General features: G+C 40.3%; 2 protein-coding genes across 5 annotated transcripts; one reads left to right on the top strand and one right to left on the bottom strand.

Annotated features, from left to right (window-relative positions):
• The first annotated feature begins 21 nt into the window (after positions 1 to 21).
• On the top strand, positions 22 to 3,165 carry LOC135168772 (ankyrin repeat domain-containing protein 27-like). Of its 2 annotated transcripts, XM_064133286.1 has the most exons (5): positions 22 to 222; positions 302 to 381; positions 838 to 943; positions 1,180 to 1,480; positions 1,605 to 3,165. In XM_064133286.1, the coding sequence occupies exons 2-5, from the start codon at positions 334 to 336 to the stop codon at positions 2,542 to 2,544; spliced, it is 1,395 nt and encodes a 464-aa protein (XP_063989356.1). In that variant the 5' UTR covers positions 22 to 222; positions 302 to 333; the 3' UTR covers positions 2,545 to 3,165. The 2 variants fall into 2 exon arrangements, with proteins under 2 accessions (XP_063989356.1, XP_063989357.1); XM_064133287.1 differs by lacking the exons at positions 22 to 222; positions 302 to 381 and having other exon boundaries at positions 838 to 978.
• On the bottom strand, positions 2,916 to 8,106 carry Sas-4 (Spindle assembly abnormal 4). 3 transcript variants are annotated; one of them, XR_010300089.1, is made up of 4 exons: positions 7,955 to 8,106; positions 3,836 to 7,416; positions 3,568 to 3,780; positions 3,267 to 3,406 (listed from the first exon to the last, which is right to left on the bottom strand). XR_010300089.1 is itself a non-coding variant. In XM_064133256.1 (3 exons), exons 2-3 carry the CDS (start codon positions 7,276 to 7,278, stop codon positions 3,275 to 3,277), a joined length of 3,843 nt encoding a protein of 1,280 aa, XP_063989326.1. In that variant the 5' UTR covers positions 7,279 to 7,416; positions 7,955 to 8,105; the 3' UTR covers positions 2,916 to 3,274. The 3 variants fall into 3 exon arrangements, 2 of the variants coding, with proteins under 2 accessions (XP_063989326.1, XP_063989327.1); XM_064133256.1 differs by having other exon boundaries at positions 2,916 to 3,406; positions 3,568 to 7,416; positions 7,955 to 8,105; XM_064133257.1 differs by having other exon boundaries at positions 2,916 to 3,406; positions 3,568 to 7,281; positions 7,955 to 8,100.
• Between the last annotated feature and the right edge of the window lie 9,527 nt (positions 8,107 to 17,633).

Raw genomic sequence — 17,633 nt, 5'->3', positions numbered from 1 at the left:
CACGAGACCGCGCAGATTCCCTCGATAATGCGGTGTGTCGAGTGTGGAATAATCAAGACACATAATTATTATTCCGAAGGACTTGACTTGAGGAAAAAAAACGTGGATAATACTCACGTGTTTATTATGCTCATTTTTATCGAGTTCACTTGAAGCACGAAATTGTCGGGATAATCACGAAGTAGTTGCTATGATACGGGACACTGCAACGTGCGCAATCGTGTAAGTTTAGTAAACAATTTTGTGAAATAAATTCCAGTGAAGTGTCAGTGAGGATTTTATGATGAATTTCGTATTACAGAGTACTCATATGCAGTGTGTCTTTGAAGCAGAATGGACATTGACGAAATAACATTCAATCCGTTCTTTCTCGTGCTGAGGGTCTGTAAAACAATTATTTATTTTGAAATTAGTTTATGCGATATGCTTGTTAATCCGGGGATTATTTGGGGAGTGTAAAAATCATTCAATTCTTCAGTTGTTTACACCATCCCCAATTTTCACAAAAGTCTAGAGTACGATGATTTCTCAATTTTATCAATTGTGAAATTATCTCAACGATGATTCATTTTGAGGGAAAATTTGAAGTACAGTCGCGATAATTCTAGAACAAAGATCTTCAGACATTTTGTCAGAAAATCCCTCGTTCGAAAGATAATTTCGTGGTTGAGATATTAATATGAGTCATATTACGTTGTAAGACGTCAGTCATTAGTTTGATGTTTCTGTAATTGAATTGGGCTGATTATTAACAAAACGACCTTCAGCAAATCGTTAAATTTGTTTCTCATTTTACTTCTTATTATTTCTCAAAGAAAAATTTCTCAATCACTTTAGGACAAATTTCGGAGGAAATATGATCTTGCCGTATCCAAGTGTTGGTCCATCTGCGTTCCCTGCAGTGATTTCCTCAAGGATTTGATAATAACCGAAGAATTTGTAGGTATGTCAACCTCCAACAGGTCGATCTAATTTTACGTAAGCATTACATTATTATTACACTTTCCACTCTTTCCTCTCGATCAATATTTATCGATACCTATATTGATATGACGTACAGGTACACTCTTGAGTCCTGGAGCCTCCTGTCCAGCAACTATCGTTACATAATACTTGAAAGCCTTTCGATACCAATTATCCGTCATCCTTCATCATTCAATTTAATGTGTGTAATTGCAGACGATCACATTCTGAAACCAGTCGCCAAGTTGCCATACCATTACGTATCCACCGACAGTCATGGCTCTCGAATGTACAAGTTCGAGGACACGAGGATTCGTCTTGTGCAGCGAAATGGAGAGTCCGTCCATCCGGATTTGTACAGGGTGAAGATTCTCAGTGTCGAGAGAGGGTACAACAGTGATTTTCAGATGTACAATATTCTTATTGTCGATAATGTGATGGATCCCAAATATCTGAGTGCTCGTAAGCCTACTGGGGCCAAAATCAAGCTCAATCGAAGTGTAACATCTTACAAAGAGTGAGTTGAATCAATATCAGAAAATTCGTAGGCATCTGTAGAGCAGGAGATGAAATTGTGTCAGAGATCATTTCAACGAATTTTAATGTAGCTCTTTCCAGACCTCTAAATCGTGATTTTCCAGGGCCTTCGACTTTCTCCACGAGGTTGCCTCTCAGGGCCACCTCTCCCTGTTGGATCTCAAGTCCGATGTGGAGAATCTGGACCTGAACGACTTCCATTCAGCCGAGGAACTCCGCAACGTTCTCCAAGGGTGGATAAGACGTCACTGGGCTCGCACAATGAGACTTTTCACTCTGGACATTCAGCGAGATGCCCGCTTCCAGAAGCTACTCAGCACCTCCCTCGAGATCTTCATAATGCATTACCTGCATGATCGTGTCTATACACTGCTGACAAATGCTCTCGATCAAGATGATCAGCGCATAAAACGAAAGATCGACCAATTGGTCGAGGTTGGAGTGACGCCTGACCAGTTGGGTGTCAAGGAGGCTCTCGCGATTTCTCTACCATCAGCGATCGTGGAAATGGCGACGTTGGACGCTCGGCAGGGGCCCCTGGAGAAGCTCTCATGCCTGAAAACGACACTAGACTTGATCGTGGCTGAAATTAAGGGTGCCTTGGCTGACGTGGAGACTAGAATTGAGTCTCACCAGGAGAATGACCTGATTGGGGCCAGAAGAATCATCAAGGTTGTCCCTACAGATGACCTCATTCCTCTATTGATATACGTAATCGTTAAATCACGCCCGAGAAGGTTGATCACTGACCTACATTACATTCAGAATTTCTTGTGGTCAGTTTCCCCTTACGATGGCCTGTCCTATGCGATGGTCACCTTCAAAGCTGCCATATGTACATTACAGGATATTAATATTTCGAGATTACCCAGGAGAAGTAGCAAAGTCAGAAATGAATTACCTATCAATGAAGTTCTTGACGTCGTCACTAAGACCGACGTTGATGTTACGCCAATAGATCGACAGGTGCGGGAATTGGCTGTGATGTTGGAGGAGTGTACGAAGAGTGAAAGTAAAGGAAAGCTCGCTGATAATATTGGATAGGCACTGAATGGGCTGTGTTTCATGGTTAAAAGGTCCCAGGTAAGGGACTGTTGTTCATGTTGTTCGTGTAGTGAACACAACATGATCCTGACATTCATGAACTCAGTGAATATGAATGTGGGGAAAAAAGTTTAAAGACGATAACTTACTTGATTTGGTCAACTCTTTAACTTCTTATCTATTGATAAGACATTCTTTTAAAATATTTTTAAAAAACGACAATTTCTACAGCCATTTTAACAATCCATGAAATAGAATTTTTTTCCTCACATTCTATCTACAATTGATTGTTCGAAATTTAATGGCTGGAATGGAATGTCATGTACTCACGAGTGAATGATTCCACCAACTAAGAAATTATTGCTCATATCTACAGTACAAATATCGAATATTGTATATTTTTTTAGAATTTTTTTTGATGATTCTGTGGTAATGTAACAGAATACATGAAATGAACAAAGCAAAGGTCTTGTACCAGAAATATTCACTCTTATTATGTACGTTTATCTTCGTTTGAAGAAGATATTTGTCATATTTTATCGAACGGGTTTACAATTATTTGTGGAGAGCGGTTAATTAATTGTAAAATATACAGTCTTTTGAATAAATGATTTGTAATACCTTGTTGGTTTTTTCGTGACTCGATGACTTAAGAGTAGTTTGTACTTCGCAAAAAGTTTGGATGTCATTGAAACGTGCCTTTGATTCTCAAAAGTTGCATGATGAGTGATTATGGCTGATGAGTGTCACGCAAGAGATTACCATCTTTGTCCTTGACACGGATTCTCCCGTTTGAGTAACGAGTTTCTTGGGTGCCATCGGGGTATACGTACTTCACGGTCCCATCAGGATATTCCCGTCTCTGAAAAATTAAGAGAGTAATGATTAATTGATTCCTCATTTTTTTCTATATTTTTCAATTAATGTTTTGAATCATAAGATTTCGTCCTATTTTTTTCCAAACTCAGTAGTTTCAGAGAAATCAAAGAATCAATTAATTTCTATCCTAATTTAATTCATCACCTTGTGCTCCTTCGTATGAATTTCCCGCTGTCCATTCGGAAGTGAAAGTATTTTCTCTCCATTCGGGAAAGTCTCCGCAGTAGTTCCGTCTGCCAAAACCCACTTCTCCACCCCATCCGGTTGCATCAGTCGAATCGATCCATCGGGGAAAGACACCTCCACAACTCCATCAGTAGTTCTTCTCTCCTCCTGACCATCCGGAAACTCCAAAATCTCAAATCCATCTGGATAAGTTGTATGCCAAGTGTTAGTAGCAGAGTAGAAATACCTGATGCAGCCCTCCTCAGTATTCTCCCTCACATCTCCATTGTAGTAAATCATCCTCGTGATGTTGCGATCAGGATAAACTTTTTTCACATTGCCATTGGGATACCAGTACTCAGTGTGGCCATCACGATGAAGAATCTCTCGAATGTGTGTTTTCTCCTGCGGACTGGTCTTCAATCCTGACGCATCAGAGAGATGGCTAATGGACACAAGATCAGCACGAGGTGTCACAGTGTCTGGGGGCTTTGACAATGGCTCTTCATGCTGTTTACGAGGAGTCAATTCACTAGATCCCACGAACTTTGGATGATCCACTCGAGTCGTTAATACTCTGTTTTCTGAAGATTTATCCCCAGTGAACCCCTTGCTCAGCTCATCTCCAATTGTTGAACAATGATCGCTAGATGAAGAATCAGAACTCAACGGCCTCGATTCAATTTTGGGGGTCAGGACATCACGAACAAACTGCTGATAAGATCCTCTCGATGGTTCAATATTCTCAGTTGATTTCAAAACAATGGGACTTCCAACAATCCTCGACCCACTCCCTTCCTTCCCTACAGGGTAATTACTTCTAGGAACCGCCAGAGACTCTACTATCTCGTTCGCTGACCCCCTAATCTCTGCATTTTCCTTCTGAACCTGGTCATTCTCAGTGATATCAGATTTTCGCTGCGAATCCTCCCTGAATCCACTCGCAGCTTCCTTCAGCAGATCCTGGTACAAATTCCTTCGGTTGGCAATCTCGTCTTCAGTGGGGACCACCCTCTGTGAAGATTCGTAGGCAATAACCTTGCCAGTGTCATTGGACGATACTAAATCGTTGTTAATGTTCGAGGGTATTTTATCAACCCTAGATTTGACCGAGCCCTCCTTTTCATCTTCACACAAGTGCTGGAATTTTTTGGTTGAAGTAATACGTTTGTGCTCCAAGTGCTTGTTGATCTGATGAATAGCTCTCGTGTTGGACAGAGTGCCTGGCCTCTTCAGCCTCGTTGGGCCTCTCTTAGCAGACTGCAGCTTCTCCAACTCCTGTTTTAATTTAGCATTCTCCATCTGGAGAACTCTCATCTGGCTCTTCTGCCTCGCCTGCGCCGCCTCCCACCTTTGCTCCTTCTCATACATCTCACCCTTCAATTCCTCAAGTTGTTCCTTGAGCACCTGCGCCTCCTGACGTTCCTGCTTGTTCTGGATGGATTTCTCCCTCGCATCCTTCAGACGATTCTCCAGTGCTATCTTTTCCCTCGCTATTCTCTTCTTCTCCTCTTGCAGGGCAGTCTCCATTCTGATCCTCTCTTTCTCCAGATTGTCTTCTTTTTCTTTAACCTCCCTCATCCGCCGACGATGCTCTTCTCTCAATTTTTCTCTCTCAGAAATTAATGTCGCGTTTTCCCTTCTGAAAATTTCAATCTCACGCTCCAATTCCAGGAGCCTAGTCTTCAGAAGTTCGGATTTGAAGATCGTACCCTCCTCCTCAGGTGCTTTTCGACTCACTGGAGTCACGTCCAGAATTGACAGGTCCTTAACCTTCTCGTTGTAGCTCTCCATAGTTTTTCTTACCGCCTCCTGCAGCTCTGAAATGGTGTTGTCCTCGTCGTAATAAGTTCCTTCTGAATCGTCCAGCACTGAGTGCTCATCTTCTGTACTGTGATCAGTCGAGTTCTCGTCATTCTCGAGATTTCTAGGCTGAATGGAGCCTTGAAGTCTCGGCTTCGATGGATACTTTATGCTGGATTCGATGCTGTAGTTCTGAGGGGGCTCGGGAAAATCCTCGACGTCTGACGACTCTGACGAATTTGACGTTTCACTCCAGATTTTATCCCCGTTTAAATTGTGATTTTGAGAGTCTGTCGAGATCATTGAAGTGTCACTCAGACCTATAGTTTTGTATTCATTGTACTCAGCAAATCTGACATGCATGCTGACATTCGCCTTATTTTCCTCCTGATAATCACCAGATTTGTCCTCCAGGTTCGAGTCAATGTCTGTACTGGTGGAGATATTTGAATTACTATCCATATCCTCCTTAAATCCTATAATATCATTGTTGTTGTGAAGAATCATCTCCGTGTTCCTCTCCTGTGACTCCACGATTCTCTTAATCTTCCTCGGATCATTGACGAATGTCTCAGAGGGCTTGTCCTCTGAAAAGGGTTCATCGTTCCACTGAGAGATTACGATGTCCTTCTGCACGACTGTCTCACGAATCCCTCGAAGTGGTGACCTCTGGTACTTCGATTTTGATGGAGATAGTGTGCGGGTGCACAGTTTTTGTTTGATACTCCTGAGCTTGAGGGGTGTTGACTGCTGCATAAATGTCAACACTGCACTGGAGGTCGAGCAAAAGCTAGAGTTTTCTGCCTTCTCCTCCAGAAACTCGAACATTTTTGTCTCGAGCTTCGATGAGTCCAGGTCCGAGTGGTTGGACTCATCCTCAGTCTTGATTCTATCATTCGTGGAAATACTCTCAGCTGGTCTTGGGGTCTTTGTAGCAGAGCAGACACCTGACGACTGTGATTTGCTACAAGTCTTCTTGGGAGGAGGGACGGACTTGAGGTTGAGTTTCTGCTGACTCACTGGAGGAATTACTGGAGCACTTCTTCGGGATTTATGGGGTTTTCCATTTTTCTGGGGTTCTTTAGGCTTTTTTGTATTACGGGCGTATCCCATGGCTGATAATGACGTGCTCCTGGTTCTCGTCGAACATCTGGCGGCATTGCTGTTGGGCTTGAATCTAGCTAGTCCCTCTCCTCTCTTCAGGAAGGGTCTCTTCATTACACTCTTCTGCTCGCTGGTCGATTTTTCAGTACTTTCTGATTCTCGCAGTCTTTCTTCTAATAAAGTGTTAAAGTCTTTCCTCGGGGAGGGGATTGGCACGTCATCGATCCCCAACCGCTTCTGGAGGCAGTTGTTCTCGATTGGCAAAGGCTCCACTCCTTCCACAGAGACGTTCGAGGATATTGTGAAGCCTCTGGGCGTCTCAACGATCTTCTCTGACTCGTAACCATGATCAGACGATGGATTGTGGCTCTGGTTTGGTCTGGGAGTGCTCACGCTGGAGAGACCGCTCGTGGGGGAAGTCAGATGCAGTGCTGGAATGTTCAGCTGCATCGAGGGATGTTCATCGATGTCAGCTGAGGAGCAACCAGATAATTCGCTGGTTCTTGAGTCGTTCAGCTTCTCAGGAGAGTGGAGGATCTTGCTGGAGTCTTTTGAATGCTTCACTGGGGAATGAATTATTTTTCCGGCGGATGGGGACATTTGGGATAGGATAGCCTCGTCGGCGATAATCTCTTTTAGGCCCAGGGCCTCATACATGCGCTCTTGCTCCATTGTCAGGAGCTGTCGTTGCTCGTGCTGCTGCTGGAGCAGCTTGTCATGCTGTTCGACTTGCCATTTTCGGAGCTCTTGGAGGCGCTCCATTATTGTAGCTTCCAGATCCATTCTCTAATGAAGAGATAAAAGTCTCTTGTCTTTATGTTTTTTTACCTCCATTTAAGCAATTCTGTTATTATCTTTCATTGTCCTCTGAATGTCCAATGGGAATTGCATTTTGATCGGTTTGAGTTACGTGTGAATATCCTGTCAAGGATAGCAATGGCAAAATTTGAGATAATATATTTTGTGTAGCTCATATTGTGATATGAATAAAAAATTTAAGCAGGATTTCTCTACCTCTGTTCATTTAGAATTAATTAAAAAATTGAGGGGTGATAAAAGGCACTCACGTCGTTTTATCAGTTCACTTATGAATTAGGAGAGTTGCATAATACGTTCAGTTGAAACAAAAATTGAGCACTGGGCTAGAGTAAATAAGAAAGACATTTTGTCATTCAGCTTGACTTAGCCCTGGACTAGAGAGTCTGCCTCACTGTGTGAGAGGCCAATGAATTTGATTGTCGTGGTTTATAGCCTCAAAATCGAGATAGTGGGTTCTTTACCGTGACAGAGAGATCGATATGCTCGAGGGAATGTAAAATTTCTGGGAATTGTTAAGGTGACTGGTGTTGTTAGTCATGGAGATACAGACACATTTGTTGTGGGTAATTTTATTCCGAAAATGATCAGTAACAAGCAGAGTGAAGATCATATTAATTGTTGTGTCAGGGGAGGTACTCACGGATTTGCTGATCACTGCGTGATTAGTACCACAATTAATATTGAGCTCCTTCGGTGATGATTAGTTGGCAAAAGCCGTTATAATTTCAAACTAACAACAAGTTTATATCGCTGGGATCATTGGAACAAACAACAGGCTGGGGAAAGTGAAGGCGACTATGGAACTATTTTGCGCGCTAAGTACTAGGGAATACTAGGGAATTGAGAGTCACGAAGTCAGCGCCACCGACCTGATCGTAGATAAGGAAGGAATTGGGGGGAATGGTGATCAGCTGTTGAATGGAATGAGGACTTTTTTTTATTTGAATTTTGCGGTCTCGATCGGTGAAGGGAATTTTGAGAGGAACTGGTTCAAGACACGATGAGAAATAAATAATAAAATATTCGTTACTAGTGTTAAACCTTATTAACATCGAAATTTATTCAGTTATTAATTGATTTTTAATCATTTTTAATCATCAATATTGTTCATCTAAACGAAAAAAATGATGTTAAAGCTTATTAATTTTTTAAAAAATTATATTCTTTGAAAATGTAATCCATTAAGTACTATAAACATTTGCAATGGAATTTTAATAGGAATTTTCAACGAATGCGTCACTTCTATCTTGAATCTTTCCGTATGCTAATATTAACTTGATATAACAAACCATCGGAATTATTTATTTTTTGAAACATTGAAAACTTCCGATTCAAACTTGAAAAAAATTAATGTAGCTCATTTTTTACATATCTTTGTTAGGACAAACAAAGGTCCCTTAAAATAAAAAAAATATTGAGAGCAGTAAACCATAAACTTTTAACTACAAACGATCATTATCATAACAACAACCTCTTTTTCACAGGCTGGGAAAAATTAGTTTATTAACCTCTATAAACTAAATGCATTCCCATTCCCCTCGCATCAAACTCCGTCCTATGAAGGTATGAAATATGGTCAAAACCGGTAGTCTATTATGCCCCAAAAACGAGACCGTTAGAAGAGAAGTGGGAAAGATTTCGAGCCCTGAGAATCACGAGGCGGGGTCTGCACTCCGACTCTCCAATGAGCTCCATCACCTCATCTCCAATGAGATCCCCCGGGTCCAAGTATGGAGGACGCGGTCCATCCTCACATCTCCATCTAAATATCCATCACCCCGATTCAAGCAACTAGATATCAATGCCGCCATTTGAAAATAAAAAAAAAATCCTGAAGTTACTCATGCCCTTCGATCCACTGCATATTCTCCTTCATCATCACCACTCTCTGTACCAGCGATGCAAGTGACGATAATTAATTAATGCGAATCTCTTCACCTCTTCAAAAGAAATCCAAAAAATCTCTGTTGAGTGAATAAAAAAAATTCTGGGACCGCATGATATAATAAAACCGGTGAACTTTTCTGCCTTTCCCACCACCTCGGAATCGGCTTCATCCCTTTCGCCGACCCAAACTCTTCCAAAAAAAACCTCAAAATCTCTTGCGCAAATTCAAACTAGAAAGTTACGTATTCTCCGCAAATATACCTGTTAAAGCCCAGCAGAGCTTCGCAAAAGCTTCCCGAAAAAGAAAAAAAAAAAATTTTTCCACATCCTGGAGGTTTTAGTCAAAGGCCGAGGGATTATCGAAGATTCCAGCCTCTTCTGTTTTTCCACCCCCCTTGCATTCCACCCACACACTCTCACCTAATCCTCCATTCGCCAAAGGTTGTGCCATAAAAGAGTCCCAAAAGTGTGCGTCAAACGAGGAAAAAAAAATCCCCCCCAGCCACTTTGGGTCACACCATGAAGCTATGCAGTGAGTAGCGTTGTCCACTAGTTGTACCTCCATCAGAGAATCTTCCATCATAAAAACCAAAACTTTCCAAAAGGTTACCTGGACAGCTACGAGGGTAAAAACCAAACGGGCCACGTTTCTCCCCCTCCCCCCGTACGTCGTCCATATCCCTGTTGTAAAATTAATATTGTTTAAATGCGGTTTGAAAAGGCTCAGTGTTTGTACGATTCTCAGCATTTGGAAGGCGAAATAGAAGTGAGAAAGACAGAGAAAGAGAGTGAGTACGACCGTTATAAAACGCCCGAAAACGTGGCAGTGGAAACTTGGAACAGACTTAATCTCGTTTTTTTTTTCCTTCTTATTTACTCTCTGCCTAGGTCTTGTTGCCTGTCTCCAAGATTTTTTAACCCCCTTTACCTACCCCCTCGCCCCCACCCCGTCGAGCACCGGTGCTCACGCACTTGATACGTGTTTAACCGAGATAATATTCAGACTTCCTGCTGAAACCATAACTCTGGTATTTTAGGCTGAAGATAACAGTCCAACTCTTGATTTGATACAAGTGCAAATATCAAATATCGCGTTGTAAAATAGGGGAATTAATTTTGAGTGGTTTTTGGGGGGGAAGGGGGGATACGGGTGGGTGTCATGAGTTGATTAGCTAACGATACTCCGGGGTATCCTTCGTCGGGGATCCTGGAAAGTTCCTTGACACATGAGGAAACTTGATGGTCTGGATAATGGAGTAGTGGCGTTTAGTTACTAATTTTATGTAGAGTTATGATTGAGCTGGATTATTGCTGTTCGGGGGTTGTGCATCCCAGTGGCGTTATCATCGTCCCGGAAGTTACTAGTGTCGGGGAAAATTTGTTACGAGTTACAATGGAAATTCGGCAGTAGAATCTGCAGGGGTTGAAAATATTGATTTGGAAATTTTGCATCTCGTTGTATCATTTTTAACGATCTTGGCCTTGGGGGGAGGGAAGGGGGGCAGCAGAAAAATCAGTTGAGGATCATCCTGGAATTTCATTGGTGGCGCCGCATTCCTGGAATTTTCAAGGGAGTTCTACAAAAATGCGGCTGGTCCAGCGTGAATTCTAGTGTTCTAGGAATATTTCACGAAAATAGCAGAATTTATCTTATTTTTGGGGATAGGTCGATGCGGGAAATTATTCTTCTCTTTGTAAATAGTAATTTTCACTATCGATAGTGATTTCATAGTGAAAATGACTTGTCTCGATTTACCCCATCGCTACAGAATTTATTCAAATTATTTTTTCATCAGGTGGAATTTTTTTACGGTAATAAAAAGGAGTAAATTAATCGCGACTTAATTATATCCTCCGAACATTTAAACTGTTGACTGAAGAAGAATTTCGAAGAGCTTTCGGAAGATCAAGGCCAGTGTCCGAAATGATCGAAAAACTCTCCTACATTTTTACGGCACTTTTTACGTATTTTGAAACCTCACAGTTACCATTCACTACAGTTCACTTCGTGTTGTTCTTCCGTATCAATGTCCCTGAAGCGTAGATTAATTTTTATGTGGTTGAATGAACCAACAATATGTCGGAACTGAATGTGTTGTAATCATGTTCACCATAAACTTTATTCTACAATTTTCTTAATTACATAATATTACTGAATGGTCCAATCGGTCTAGTCGGACTAATTACTGGAAGTTTTGCTGAGGGGTGTTAATCATCGCGGTTAAATTTCCCAAAAATGTCCTAAAAAATCCCAATTTTTTCATTCCCCAGTTAATGAAAGTGCCAACTGTCAGCGTAGATTAATAAAACACCCGGTCTCACGGATCTTCTCAAACCCACTGCCAGTTCATCGTTCTGAGAAAGAAACCCTGACGCGAAAATAATCACCAGCATTAAAAAATTGGACGAACTTATTTTATAACGATCCAACAAATCCTCCAGGATTCCTTTTCTTCCGTGTATGCAGTGTTTTATTCGATGCCCACCCGCTGTGCGGAGAACATATAACGAATTACAAAAAAACAAGACGGGAATAAAAAAAATATTGCATGAGAACGTAGCGTCGAATTTCAAAGAAGTTCATCATGTCCATTCGTGCAATAGTTAGAGTTAAAAAAAAATGCAAACAATCATGAAATGAGTGGAAATGAGACAGAGTATACGTGCGCTCGTGTTAACGCACACGATATTGCTGTGTATGTATGTTGGCTTTTATTGACGGTCGTAAAAAAATAAAAATCGAAAACACCTTTACAGGCTGATCATTAAAGCCATCCGGAGAGTCGCTCCAACGAACTAAGATGTCTGCCAATTAATGTCCAACGTTCTATCCCTCGGGGGATTTTTCTGATGCGCTTTGAAACTCAACGCTGGAGCGAGATATACCTATCACAAAGTTTTTATCGCTTTGAATAAAAAAGAATATGTACTTTTTTGTTAACGGAGGGCAAGCGGTGCTTTTGAACGCGAGAACATCAAAATGATGACAGTTATTTCCACGAATCAGATGAGTTTCTATGGTTTTTATATGAAATGAGATTCCGATTGTTTGATGAATCATTTATACAGAATATTTATTTAATTAGTACGTAAATAAAAATTTATATATTTTTTTTTTCTGAAAGTGTTTCTCCTCAAAATTTCCCAAAAAAAAACGTTAATTAAAAAACCAGAATATTTTATTCTGAAAAATGAGAAATGTCACTAAATTTGGAGATTAAATAATAGAGAAAGGGATGGATTTACGGTACAGATTGCATTTTTATTGCTTCAACACATCCCTCTTCTTCAACGAGTTTCAAACGTTTGTTAAGTTATCTCATTAGTGAGGATTCAGCCAGTGGGGATGAACCCTTCTGTGTTGTCAATTAAAGTCCATAACAGCTAAATCAACTAAAAGTAGTCTAACGTCATCACAAAAGTGAGGATTTGGCTAGTTATAAGTGGCAAACAAAATCAAAGGCGTCCATTTGGCCCCATTAGGCCCCTATCATCTCTTCTGATAAACCCCTAATTAGTCTAGGGCCCATTAGACCCCCGAATAAACATAATAAATGGAATAAAATGAAATATTTACTCGTTATGCAGGATTATAAAATTGTGTAAATGTTGGTTGACGAAAAAGGAATAATAAAAAAAACGTGAAAGGGACTGGGCTGGAGAGACAATTCAAATGTTGTGTGAAAGGTAGAGTGAATAAACAGTAGCCGGCCAATAATGTTTCATGATTGCCGCAATTGGGCGAGTGGTAAAGACGGGTAGACAATTAATCTGTGTAATTGTAGAGAGGCTTCGAGAAGGAGGGGAACAAACTAGGTGATTTTTACAGGACGTCAATAAATTTTTATGCTTATATGCGGCGGCTTAACCCTTTCCGTACCATGATACCATCAGGTTTAGGATATTGACCGTTGGGAGGTGACACAAAGAGTTATGGGACCTCAACAAAAATCACTAGATTGAAATATAGTACTATTCAAGTCTTAGAACCACAGCAATGACTCCACTAATGAGCCAATAATTATTACACCGGTTTTTATTCTCCAGATAATGTGGAAAATGACGGCATAATTTATAATTGAGGTCATTAATTTCGTCCCATTTTTATTCCATGTTATTGTGAATTATCATAATGAAGTATTTGATCCCTATTATTTAAATTATTATTTAATTATTGTTTTATGGCACTTCCATTATTAGATATTTTCTATTCCTTTATTTATTCCGTTTTGAATTTTTACAAAATATTTGTAGGAGTTGTATGAAGGGCTGGTGAGCATGAAATTTTTGAAACCATCAGGTATATATTTATATTTTCCAATAGCAAACTCGATGGGGTCTTTTGGCCAATCCATTTCGTCATGGTAGAAGCCTATACCCGTTTACCTGGCGTCCCACTACCCCTATAAAACTCTGGTATCGTAAAGGGGTCGGAGGAGTGAGGAAAGAGGGTAGTTTGAATGTTTTGTGGGCCTGTGCACCCGAGGAGGGTTCCCAGAAGTAATGGTAAACCTACTGTTGTGTTGAATTGAGGAGTGAGTAGTACAAAAGATTATTCCCAAGAATATTTCTCCCACTATTTTTAATACGTAATGTCGTCGAATATTTCATTCTCTTGAGACGTCAATTCTCATGTCTCCGTCAAGTAAATTCTCTCGGGGGTAACAATTATGCGAAAAATTGAATGATTTTGAAGGCAATGGTGTTATGCAGGATATTTCATTGCAATGAACGTAAAAGTTAATTTCTACGCACACTTTCACATCTCTTTTTCAGAGCGAAAAAAGGGATGATAGCACTTATCTCTGGCTCGGCCTGTAAAGCTGCCAAAAATTCAAAATGTAATTTCCACTCGAGATTTACATAAAAAAACGTTTCCCCGCTAGTTTCAAGAGCACTTTAGCGGACAACAAAAATGCAATTTAACAAAAAAATTGAACAGTTTTAAACAACGTGTTTTCCCCCAGTTTCTTCCACAGGTAATCGGCACATAAAGTACTAATCCCAGGGAAAATAATCTTAAATATGGGAGAAAAATGCTTTAGTGCCGGCAATAATAATGAGTAAAAGGTGAGAATAAACTCGTCAAGGAGGTGAAGGCATAAAATACCGGAGAGAGACTGAGGATAAGTCGAAAAAGCGGTAAACTGTTAAAAATTACAGTGCCATTGGACAAGGGGGGTTGATGCAGAGGGTCATGCGCCATTTTCTACAGAAATGGCAACAAAATTTACCTTTGGCTGACACGTCATCGACAGTATACCATTCAGTAGGAAAAATATTAAAGGCAGAAAGCTAACGCCAGAGTGAGATGTGAGAGACGTACAGAGAGGAAAATTTTACCGCCCAAAATGCTGTACCTACAGGTCGCCTCTAAGTGCTCTATGGCCCGGCAATTTGCCATTCGGTCTTAAGTTTGGGTATTTTTAAAGAGGTAACTACAATATGGAGCAATCATTGGAGACCGACGAGAAGTGTCCGAACAAAGAGGAAAAGGGACGCTGGGATTTTTCCGTAGGGTATAAATATTATAATTTACCGTTTTACAATTTGTGAGGAAAATATTTTCTCCGGCCTGGGCTAGGGTATTTCCGTAGTCTAATAGTTGAGAGTCCCAAAATTTTTTAATTAAAACGGTAAAATTTTATTGCACCTAACGCGCTCCACATTTTTTCGGAAAAACTGTTTATTCCCATTCATGGGACAAAATATCCCCCGCTGCGATGGGTCTATCATCCCTTGGGGCACTTGAAGACCTTTTTCAATGAGGGCCTCTTTATTATTTTATTTCCTAGGATAGATATGCGTAGGGACTCGAAGGGCCTTTGTAATTATCCGCTTCAAAATTACCCGCCCACTCACCCACGAGCAATTTACGGATTAGCACTTAATAGCAAAAATCATAAGGTCAGACACCATTGGTACTTATTTTTTTGGTAACGGTAGAGGGCCTCGTTGACAAAAAAAGTTGTAAAAGTGAATAAAGTTAACTGGATGGATTTAACTTCTCATGATTTTTCAAATTTACTTTTGGGTTAACGATAATCTTTATTACGCGCACTAAACCTTTATTCTCACAGGTGAAGTTATGAAATTTATTTGGGAAAATCAAAATTCGGAGGCTGCCAGGGCTGATTGAGACATGATTTTTTAAAAAACCCAATTAAGATTAATTTAATTACATGTATTGATTTAATTGTCTGGGCGGAAATTGCTCAATGAAATTGTACGTCTTCTTTCAAGGATATTCTGCGGCTGTTGCGCTGTGTATTCGGTGAATCTCCGGTTAGTTTCCCCTGAAAAATCCCCAAAAGCGTGTGGCACGGACGCGTGGGGGGCTGTTTTGACATCTGGGACTGACAAAGTGCTTCTCTCCTTCAAAGAGAAGTCAATTTTCGGCCATCTGAGGTATACGGGTGACAATCCGCTGTCATTGTCCTCCAACCACTGGGCCTTTCGCACTGCGCAACTGCGCAATGTTGCGCAAGTTATGACGGCAATATCCAGAACCTAATGACTACAATATCACTCCTCCCGCAAAACTTAAACACCGTCTTTTCATCGACAAAAACGTACAATATATTTTTAGGAATCCGGTAAAAAACCTCAAAAATGAAGTGGTTTTTCATTGGATCCGGGAAACTCATAATTTATTTCACAGTTAATCCCATGAATTCTGGGTAATTTCGATCACACGTTACGTTATTTGCAAGAATATGTCGATTACAAATAAATGATTTTCTATTGAATTTGGATTTATCCTGAGGTCGAGACATTTTCTCACAAAAACTCCAGAATTTGATGGAAAATTTCTGGACGAATACAAATATTAGTTCTATTATCCATAAGAATAAATTACAAATGAACTCTTGAAGTTTCAACAATTGAGAATTCATCATAATTCGCTGCAGAATTAATTCGTTGACAACAGATTTAAATTCGTCAACGTTTGACAGTCTATAATAATCACGAAATCTTATTTGATTTAAGCTGAATACCTTCTCTAGTTAACAATTCTTTTAATTATATTAATATTTCTACAGAATTCCCTTTGTTTTTTGATTCCAAAATTTTGCCCGTCCAGTGAATAATATTTGTCACTTTAATTCAAGGAGAATATCTTGAGCAATCGTTTAAATCCAAAAATAACTTATACTTGATTTAAGAATCCTTGAGAATTATCCTCAAATGAAGAGTATTTATTCCTCACACAAACTGTTGATTCACAAAACAGAAACACCTATGAACAAGCCAGAAATAACTCGATTGTTGGTATAATCATCGAAATCAAAATAAACACGTGAGATTGGGATCTGATCCACTGTTTGTGAGGTATGACCCACCCTCACAGATTCACAACACCTGGATAATCGGGAGATAATCTTTGGTACAATGGCCAATCCTCTAGAATCCTTTGTTTTGTGGTAGTGTCAAAATATTGACACGCGTCTTGAATTTCTCAACCCTTTCAGTTGCCTTTCCACCGGCCACGCTCCGCCTTCAGGGGGCGGTCTTCCGGCGCTATCTCCCACCACTCCACCACAAGAATTCACGCTATTTTTAATCTAATTTTTCATTGAACGCAACTGAAATTTTCTAATTTAAATTCGCAACTCGTGATCCATTCGTTTCCTCAAAGAAAAGTCCCCGAAAAAATGAGCAAATGTGGGCCTCAGTCAGTCTGGATCATAGATCCCACGATGGATTAAAAATTGTAGACAAAAAAAAATCAACAGATATAAATCAATTCTCCTGAGCTCTTCCCAACGAAAAAAAATCTTGACCCACAAGATGACCACATCCATCATCACCTCCAACATTTGCTCACATCCATAAACTTCAAACAGTCAAAATTGATACCAGTTCATTCCCCAACATAAACGATATCTCCATCGCATCAGAACAAAGCAAATGACGGATTTCAAAAAGTTTGCCGAGAGACTCCCCCCGAATAGTTATAAATTACCGTAATTCTTCCACTTAATGCACCCGATAAAACAATCACCCGAGTTTTGTTACGATATAAATTACCGCCTCATGAGCAATTCAGCCCCAATCATCCTGCACTTTCCCAAAATCAAATAAAAAATTTTCACACTACGACAATGGTTCATTCTAATTACAAAACAGCCGCTATATATCACCCAAAGCACCTTTACCATTTATCCTTCAATCCACCTCTAAATCCATCAAATGACCATTGCTCTATCCATATTACCCCAGTTGTGCCGTAACAGCAATTACCTTTGATCATACCTGGCACCCCTCTCCCTCCCGGAAAACTACCCCGCCGGCAGGAAATTACCTGTATAAGTCCTCAGATATTCAAAATACCCCAGCGAATCCATCCTTAAAACCCTTCGAAGGGAAATGTTCAGTACAACTTTCATGAAGGAACCGGGAAATCCAGGAAAAGGGAAATTTCGGAGAAA

Source organism: Diachasmimorpha longicaudata, chromosome 13, assembly GCF_034640455.1.
Source record: "Diachasmimorpha longicaudata isolate KC_UGA_2023 chromosome 13, iyDiaLong2, whole genome shotgun sequence".
In the NCBI taxonomy this organism is placed as follows: Eukaryota; Metazoa; Arthropoda; class Insecta; order Hymenoptera; family Braconidae; genus Diachasmimorpha; species Diachasmimorpha longicaudata.
The sequence above is the reverse complement of the archived record's forward strand: the minus strand, read 5'-3'. Positions and strand labels throughout refer to the sequence as shown.